The following is an 8,915-nucleotide window of genomic DNA, read 5'->3' as shown; positions in this document are numbered from 1 at the left end:
TTTTATATCAATTTAATTTGCCTTGAGTGTGAATTCAGTTGTAGCTTACATACTTTTTGTAATGTTTTCAATACTCTATGGCTGTAATAAACTTTCCTAAATTACCAAGACTGTGCATTCATCTGTTCCAGTGGGAATTCAGATCATAACACATCAAACCACAGTTCTTTGTAATTCTTTGTAATAACGGTACTCTACAGTATTATATTGTATATAATAATAATAATAATAATAACAATAAGTATTATGATTATTATAGCATTATAAATATATTGTTTTATATCTGTATGACATCCCTAGTTAGTGTATAGTAATGTACCTTTATAATAAAATGAACAAAATGTGTGTCCAGTTTCTGTCAGTTCAAAGTGTAGAATAGTCAGACTATGTATCCTTGTCATAAATAGATTGTATAATATGACAGTGTCTCTTGGGGAAGATCCATTGGTCGGGTCCAAGAGGCTCGTCGACTGGGTCAAACCCTTTTTACTTCGTCACATATCGATGCACCAATCAAAGAAACCGTACTTTCATCCACCAATAGCAAGCCAGAAATCGTAAAGCAGCGCTGCCGGCTTCACAACAAACAATGAAAACATGGCAGGTTATGCAAAACCATGAACTTCCGATGTTATCCTCTGTACAGTTTATTGTACAGTAGATAATTTAGTTTGCACCCAAATCCGTCTCGCTGTCATGGATTACGGGGTTTCTTTTTTCTCTCTGCAGCCGATAGGCATCATGTTTTTGGAATTATGGCGAGATCTTTTGCGCACTTCTTTACTGTCCAATGGCTGCATTTTGGCCTTGACAGTATTCGTTGCAATCTATTATTTACTACACACATTTCGCAAACGGCAGGATCTCTCCAATATTCCTCCTGGTCCTAAACCATGGCCTATCGTTGGCAATTTCGGATTTTTTTTGGTGCCCAGTTTTGTTTTCAAGATGTTTGAAGGCCAAGAAGAGCAACGGGTTCCAAAGAAACCAACTGTGATGTCGCCACAAGTCATTTTGATGGAGCAAGCGAAAGTATACGGTAACACGTACAGTATTTTCATAGGGAGTCAACTGGTAGTTGTGCTGAATGGGTATGAAGTGGTCAGGGATGCTCTCTCGAATCGCGCCGATGTGTTCTCGGACAGACCAGATATCCCTGCCATAACAATTATGACAAAACGCAAAGGTAAGTATTCTACCATTTTCCCCTGAACAAACTGTACGCAATGACGCATGAGTACAGCAGGACATTTTGTCGTAGCCGTTTTTGCCCATCGTATCATTGTTCTATACCGAAGTCAAGGGAAATGTATCTTATCTGAATAAATAATTCACGAATGTTTAATTACACATGACGTGAATGTGCCTAATGCATGTGTATGTGTAATAACGCCGTCATAGCCAGATACATCTCACGCTCCTTTCCTTTTAACCACAGGAATAGTGTTTGCACCTTACGGGCCTGTATGGAGAAAACAGCGCAAGTTCTGCCACACCACCCTGCGCACCTTTGGCCTGGGCAAGCTGAGCTTAGAACCCAGCATCCTTGAAGGCCTGGCTATGGTCAAATCTGAGCTGCTGCGTCTCAGCACCTCATCAGAGGGATCCGGCATAGACCTGACCCCTCTGATCAGCAACGCTGTGTCAAACGTCATCTCCTCCATCAGCCTGGGCCAGAGGTTCAGCCAACAGGATGAGGAGTTCAGAACCCTGCTGGACCTCATGGCCCGCGGGATGGAGATCAGCGCCAACAGCAAAGCCGTCCTCATCAACATCTTCCCCCTGCTCTACTACCTCCCCTTTGGGGTATTCAAGGAACTACGGCAAGTGGAAGGGGACATCACGGCGTTCCTGAAGAGGATTATAAGCAGGCATAGGGAGACGTTAGACCCGGCCAACCCCAGGGATCTCATCGATATGTACTTGGTGGAGATGACGGCTCAGCAGGTGGCAGGAGAGAAGGACTCCAGCTTCTCTGAGGATTATCTGTTTTATATTATAGGGGATCTATTCATTGCTGGGACTGATACCACCACTAACTCTGTGTTGTGGATCTTGCTGTACATGGTCATGTATCCGGATATACAAGGTATGTCCAGTCCTCCAGTCCACTCAGGGTTAGGGTTAGGGTTAGGCAGGGTTTGGACCAATGTCATTTATACAAAAGAGAAATGGCTGTTCCAGAAAGTGAGTCAGTTTCCTGGCCCCAGCCAACGTGTCCAAATCTCTCCACCCCTTAATTGAAACCCACTGTCTCAGATGTCCATCGCGATAACCCATTTAGCATTTTAGCTGCATCAAGCCCTCTTCTCTCTGACTTTCTAATGATGTTTTGATGTCCTGTTTTGTCCCTGTGTCCGTGACAGAGAAGGTCCAGGCAGAGATAGATCAGGTGGTGGGCCTGGACCGGCTCCCGTCTCTCACAGATAAAGGGAGCCTGCCGTTTACGGAGGCCACCATTATGGAGGTCCAAAGGATGACCGTGGTGGTCCCGCTGGCCATACCCCACATGGCCTCAGAGACCACAGGTGAGGAGGTACCGATGAAGATAAGGATGTCTAGAGTTTATGTTTCTATTTCTGAATGGCTTGGTTTAGAGCCAGACTTGCTATCTCGGTTCTTGCAGCAAAGAACGAGAGGCTAAGTACTCTCCTGTTTTCCTGTTGTTTCTTCAGAAAACACGTTACTGTCCCACCCTTGGGCATTTGTTATGCAGCTGTATAAAATGCATTTCACGTAACACATTACATGTGACAACATAGAACTTCTGGCAGGGTTTCAGGGTTAGGCCTGTACTTCTCAGTCAGTATCAGACACGTGTGACAACAGGGATGTGCTGAAACATAACTTGGCCATAGCAGCTGACAACTAGTGGAAAAAACACACTTCTTATCCTATTTTCTTCTTGTTCCTCCTCCTCTCAGAGTTCAGAGGGTATACAATCCCCAAGGGCACAATGATCATTCCCAACCTGTGGTCCGTCCATAGAGATCCCACGGTGTGGGAGGATCCAGATGATTTCAAGCCCACACGCTTCCTGGATGACCAGGGGAAGCTGCTGAGGAAAGACTGCTTTATTCCATTCGGAATAGGTAGGTTCAGAGGGGTCTATGGGAAAGCTTCTACAACTCTGGGTAGGTCATATAGAAATACACCGGGGGAGGCTGGTGGACCTGCTGGCGGACCTGCTCATGGTATCAAAAACATGCGTTTGATACCATTCCTCATTCCATTCCATGCATTACAATGAGCTGAATATTGAGTGTTTTGTGTCCCCAGGCCGCAGGGTGTGCATGGGCGAGCAGCTAGCCAAGATGGAGCTGTTCCTGATGTGTACCAGCCTGCTGCAGGCCTTCAGCTTCAGGCTGCCAGAGGGTCTGCCGCCTCCCCCCATGCACGGACGCTTTGGCCTCACCCTGGCCCCCTGCCCGTACACTGTGTGTGTGAGCCCCCGACAATGAGATGAGACCACCGAATGAACACTCCGGTCATATGGAGGCAGGGCACTGGGGTGCCACGTGACCACCAGGTTCTGGTATCCACCCATAGGATATTAAACCCTAATTGACACTGCAGAGCTGAGCTGTACTGGGCTGGCCTGGTTACACATTCTCTGTAGTTGCTGAAGCAGTGCTGGAAAGGACAATATCTGAGCCAGCATGGTACGGTTTGGGTCAGCCACGTAGGCTATCGGCTCCCAAAAGGAGGGATTGCTGAAGATTAATCAATTAACTAATGAGGGGATGAACTAATGAAGGGATGAAGAAGCTTTGTAAACTATGGACTTGACCTGGACTTGACCTGGACTTGACCTGGACTTGATCTGGACTTGATTAAGTTACTGGTGATTTGATGTTTTTGCACAGTGGTTTTCAAAGAAGAAGAGTGGATCCTTAATCTGCAGTGTAATCTTATTTTAACATTTAAAATAGTGGACCCCATTTCAGTGGTATTCTGACTCTGCGGTTCATCATGTCAATAGGAACCATTCAGTGTGTTTCCCATGTCATATGCTTTTGATGATGTTGCTCAGGGAAGTTACAAAGCTTAAATATTTGCTTTATTTAACAGTTTGAGTTTTAAATATTTTTTTAACTGCCAATTTTAGGTTATAGCTCATGGGCCACCACCTTTCTATTGACATGTACTATTACTATCAGTGACTTGTTTGCAGGGCAATTCCAGTTTTAATAGAGCTGCAAATTGCATTCTGTCAATAAAAAAAAACATGATCTTATCTCGATTGTGCTTTAAATGCTACTTCCGCACACATTATGTGTGTCTTCTTATCAGTTGTATGTGTTGCTATCAAACCACAATGTTACTGACTCATGGTTTACATCACAAGAATGATATTTATTTGTACATGATAGAGCATTTACAGTATACATGTCCAGGGGGACTAACTGACAGTTGTATCTGTTTTAGGTTAAAGCTTATTAAATTGGACTATTATTATCAGTGACTTGTTTGCAATCAGGGTTCTATTATAGTTTCAATAGAGCTGTCAATTGCATTCTGTCAAAAAAAACAAGATTTGATGGTACTTTTATGACGCTTTTACACACATTATGTGTGTGTTTTCTTATCAGTCCAATGTGTTGCTATCACACCACAATGTTACTGACTCATGATTAGGTCACAAACATGGTGTACAGTATCAGTGCTCTACCAGGTTACCTAAGCAGATTCTAGAATAGAAAAAAACATCCACATCAAAACTGTGTGAAAGGTCATGAACGATCACATGACCTGTCTGCAATGACCTTCTTCCTAGTTTCCACGCTGGTGTCTCTCTGTCAGTGTAGCTATCCTCAGTCGGGTACAGTCCTTTCACCCCCCCCAGCAAACTATGGCTTTCTACACTCATCAGATCATCAGGGGTCTCTCCTCATCTGCAGTCAGAAATGTAGTGATCAAGCACGTAACGATCATCGGAGGTGGGCAGATGGGTGCAGGCATCGCACAGGTACAGAAGTGTGTTTGAAAGCTAGCTAGCTCATCAGCTGTAGTAGCTAACTTGACTAGCTAGCATGTATGCATGTAGGTTATGCAATGTAGCATGAAGCTTACAAGCAGCAGTTGTTTTGCGGTAACTGCAACAAGCACTAGCGTGCTACTGTAGTCCTTTACGGTCACATGCGAGTGACAGATGTCCGACATGGGGGGTGCAACGGGTTGTTGTTACTAACTTAGCTTGCTAGCAACTGTAATTAGCTTAGCTGCACCATGCATAGGTCTCCAGCTGCAGAACACTGTTTAGCTAGCTAGCTTGGTGCAGCCAGGCAAACAAGGCAAGTGTTGATAATGTGTAACTTCACTCAAGTCTGTTGTAAAGGTCATGTTTGTTACCTTTGTGGGGAGTTAAATGTCCGACACTCACAGTGAGTCTACATGCATGCATGCATGAATGAATGCAGGCTGAACATCTGATCTGATTATTTTTGCAACCTAAGAAAAGGCTATGAATGTACCTTACCTGATGGTCATTGATTCATTGGTCACCAGCAGAACCCTCCCTGAACATTTATTCTGAAGTCATACAACTCAGCCAAAGGTCAGACCGTTTAACTGAAGACCATTTCAGAAGTGTGAATCGAAGTGAACACCTGTGTGCCCTCTGACTGACAGGTTGCTGCAACAACTGGCCATTCAGTGGTGCTAGTGGACACTAATGAAGAAATCCTGAAGAAATCTGCCACGGGCATCCTGTCCAGCCTGAAGAGAGTGGTCAAGAAGAAGTTTGCAGACAAGCCAGAGGTTGGTACTCATTCTGTTATACATACACAAACAAAACCACAAACAGACAATACAAAACGTTTTACGTGTCTGATCAGTGGTGTTGAGTACCTACGGTGGAATGAAACTCAACATTGGAATGACACAACATGAGTTTTCTGACCGATCATCACCATGTTTCAGGCGGGGGCAGAATTCATCCAGAAGGTGATGGCGAATGTGTCGACGTCGACAGACGCGGCGTCGGTGGTGCAGGGCACAGACCTGGTGCTTGAGGCCATCGTAGAGAACCTCAAGATCAAGCAGGGCCTCTTTGGCGGACTGGACAAACTAGCACCGGCGTAAGCACCCTCCTGTCATGATGGGTGTCGAGCCCTGAATCCCCATTCAACCCCTAGCACCCTACCCTCGAGGTTCTTGTGTAGAATTCTGCTACAAAACTATACCTCCACCCCCCGCCCCCCCCAGGTGGAGGCATAGTTTTGTACAAGTCTTGTTTTCTACACAAGAACCTGCTCAGGGACATTGTCAGGCTTACTCCCTTTACTGCTGCTACAACAATTGTGTATATTTATTATTTATTTTTTATCTTTGACTTTGAGAACTGTGAGGACATCTATCCGATCCTTGCAGGTCTAGACAAGTCCATTGATCAGAGGGGTTAGGGGTTTGGATTCAGTAATAGTTTGCATTGCGCACTTAAAGTAGAGATTTTTTAATTATATTTTATTTGTGTTTTATTTTGTTCTTCTGTGCATTGTGTTTAGCTCCTACGGTGTCCTTGAACGGTGCTTTAAATAGAACGTACACACTGGTATCACTTCAAAGAGAAAGGCATAGTAGTGTGTGCATCATTGATGTTGCTAATTGGTGTGTGTGTGTCTCGTGGGCCTTGCTGAATACTTGTCTGTCGGATCGTGTTCTCTCTTTCAGACACACCATCTTCGCTAGCAACACGTCCTCCCTGCCCATCTCTGACATAGCCAGCTCCACCAGCAGACTGGACCGGTTCGGAGGCCTCCACTTCTTCAACCCAGTGTCCATGATGAAGCTGGTGGAGGTGATCGGAACATCGGCAACCAGCCAGGAGACCTTTGACTCCCTCCTGAACTTCAGCAAAGCCCTAGGGAAGACACCGGTGTCCTGCAAAGTAAGACCCTCTCTTCAAAACTGTTATCAAAGGATATGGAGTTGAGTTTCTCACTCCCACACATTATGAATGACTCACTCACTGTACTGTGTGTGTGTGTGTGTGTGTGTGTGTGTGTCCCTCAGGACACTCCTGGGTTCATTGTAAATCGCCTGCTCGTGCCCTACATGATGGAAGCTATCCGGCTATGTGAGAAAGGTACAGTATAATATAACCATTTAGTTTTATCCAAAGCGACTTACATTGCAGCGAGTGCATACATTTTTCAGTATATGGTCCAAGCGGGAATCAAACGCACAACCTTAGCGTTGTTAGCGCCAAGCTCTACCCACTGAGCCACGGAGGACCAATGCTTCATTGAATCACTGCTGCATCACTGAAATTTGACAAGGTCTAGTCGAACCAACAGCTTACTGTACATGTACCGACAACAAACATTCTTGCATCAGAGCTAATGTACAGTGACCTCCATAAGTATTAGAAAAAGGAAGCATTTTGTCTTCTTTTAGCTCTACATAACAGTTTGGATTTGAAATGAAACATTACTATGGGGTCAAAGTAGAGATTCAGAGGGTTGTCACCAATCTGAAAAACATTTAATTAAAGCTGAAGAATCTCTACTTTGACCCCATAGTAATTGTTTGATTTCAAATATAGTATAGAGCTAAAAAAAAGACAAAATGCTTCCTCTTTCCAATAGATCCATCCATTTGTGCAGGTGAAAATCTATAGGAGCTAATGTTACAATAACCATTCGTTTGAGAATACGGCCCCCCCTTATTTTAAATCTCATGTCTGTGTGCTTCTCCGAAGGTCATGGATCTAAAGAGGACATTGACATTGCTATGAAGCTGGGTGCTGGCTACCCCATGGGTCCCTTTGAGCTCCTGGACTACGTGGGACTGGACACAGCCAAGTTCATCATGGACGGTCAGTCTTACTTCACGAGTGTCGCTACAGTTCACACGTCAATCCAATGAACTCCTTTGTTTAAAGTGCATTTAAAGATCTCATTTTAGAACATACACTTAGACTAGTATCACTAAGTTCGACTCGAGAGATGATATTCTGGTAGACGGGTTCCAAGATTACATTTAGACAAACAAGGAGCCATCAGTATAAAGACATAAGTAAACAGCAGTGATAGGACAGACACAAATGTGATTTCAAATCCAAATTTAAATGCTGGTTGAAAGAACTCTTGTTAGCTGCTGAGACTGTGCTTGCTTGAACAGTTCAGTTTTCTGTCTGTGGTTTCAGGCTGGAGTGAAGTGGACCCCAGCAACCCTCTCTTCGCCCCCAGTGAGATGTTGAATAAGCTGGTGGCCGAGGGCAAGTTCGGCAAGAAGAGCGGAGAGGGCTTCTACAAGTACAAGTAGACCAGTTCCTGTCCAACGTGATCACTAGCTGCTAGGCACTAAAGCTTTCCCTCAGGCAAACGTCCACAAACAGAACAAAAGTCTGTAGACAAGGAGTCACTGAGAAACCTGTGAGAACCATCGACTGACTAAAACAGAATATCATAGTTGTAAAAGCGCTGGTTCATCACGACAACACGTGTAGAACAATGCTGGTACGAACCTCAGTGCCTTCCTGAACAATGGTTGAAATGTATTATGACGCTACCCTTTTCATTCATGGTCTGCATCTGAATGTCACCTTTACATGTGGTTTGTATCAGAGATTGTGGCATTAAAGGAATGTTTTTTCCAATCTTTCCTATTGATATTTCTGGTCAGAAAGGTGATTTCTTGTATAAACATATGCATAGTGTTTGTTTATAAATATTTGGAAAACGTTTTGGATGATTGCACTGCAAGGCATAGGATAAGCCGACATGAAATGCATTATTTATTTCTACCTGGGAGCCTTGAGCCTGCATACCGATGTAGTTCTCACCCACGAACACAAGGTGGTGCTATCACTCCATAAATACTGGTAATTCAGATGGGCAGTTTATTAATTTCACAATCCCATCAAAAGCTCATTCCCAATATTGTTTATAAAACCAGAATTTTTCCTTTGA

At 44.1% G+C, this 8,915-nt stretch overlaps 3 protein-coding genes across 3 annotated transcripts in view; all 3 read left to right on the top strand.

Annotated features, from left to right (window-relative positions):
• The window catches only part of sgms2a (sphingomyelin synthase 2a), a 14,529-nt gene extending 14,438 nt beyond the window's left edge, over positions 1-91 (top strand). Inside the window, exon 6 of the mRNA XM_083693054.1 lies at positions 1-91. This exon is cut by the window's left edge and continues 952 nt beyond it. The gene's annotated coding sequence lies outside the window, so the exon portion shown is untranslated.
• Positions 92-688: 597 nt separating this feature from the next.
• Positions 689-4,209, top strand: cyp2u1 (cytochrome P450, family 2, subfamily U, polypeptide 1). The gene is made up of 5 exons (XM_083693040.1): positions 689-1,186; positions 1,439-2,089; positions 2,367-2,528; positions 2,925-3,092; positions 3,280-4,209. Exons 1-5 carry the CDS (start codon positions 697-699, stop codon positions 3,459-3,461), a joined length of 1,653 nt encoding a protein of 550 aa, XP_083549166.1. The 5' UTR covers positions 689-696; the 3' UTR covers positions 3,462-4,209.
• A 570-nt stretch (positions 4,210-4,779) lies between these two features.
• On the top strand, positions 4,780-8,604 carry hadh (hydroxyacyl-CoA dehydrogenase). Its single transcript, XM_083693049.1, has 7 exons — positions 4,780-4,969; positions 5,632-5,760; positions 5,923-6,080; positions 6,673-6,889; positions 7,015-7,087; positions 7,703-7,819; positions 8,150-8,604. The coding sequence occupies exons 1-7, from the start codon at positions 4,853-4,855 to the stop codon at positions 8,266-8,268; spliced, it is 930 nt and encodes a 309-aa protein (XP_083549175.1). The 5' UTR covers positions 4,780-4,852; the 3' UTR covers positions 8,269-8,604.
• Positions 8,605-8,915: the final 311 nt, after the last annotated feature.

The sequence above is a fragment of the Argentina silus genome (assembly GCF_951799395.1).
Source record: "Argentina silus genome assembly, chromosome: 21".
Taxonomy (NCBI): domain Eukaryota; kingdom Metazoa; phylum Chordata; class Actinopteri; order Argentiniformes; family Argentinidae; genus Argentina; species Argentina silus.
Note: the sequence above shows the minus strand (reverse complement) of the source record. Positions and strands in the feature narration are given on the sequence as shown.

What these genes read in the sequence shown, in the direction of transcription:
- cyp2u1 (XM_083693040.1), top strand. Translation starts at nt 697, where the DNA reads ATGGATTACGGGGTTTCTTTTTTCTCTCTGCAGCCGATAGGCATCATG. An exon ending in AATTATGACAAAACGCAAAG is followed by an intron (nt 1,187 to 1,438) that starts GTAAGTATTCTA and finishes TTTTAACCACAG; the next exon opens with GAATAGTGTTTGCACCTTAC. An exon ending in CATGTATCCGGATATACAAG is followed by an intron (nt 2,090 to 2,366) that starts GTATGTCCAGTC and finishes TGTCCGTGACAG; the next exon opens with AGAAGGTCCAGGCAGAGATA.
- hadh (XM_083693049.1), top strand. Translation starts at nt 4,853, where the DNA reads ATGGCTTTCTACACTCATCAGATCATCAGGGGTCTCTCCTCATCTGCA. An exon ending in AGTTTGCAGACAAGCCAGAG is followed by an intron (nt 5,761 to 5,922) that starts GTTGGTACTCAT and finishes ACCATGTTTCAG; the next exon opens with GCGGGGGCAGAATTCATCCA. An exon ending in CTGGACAAACTAGCACCGGC is followed by an intron (nt 6,081 to 6,672) that starts GTAAGCACCCTC and finishes TCTCTCTTTCAG; the next exon opens with ACACACCATCTTCGCTAGCA.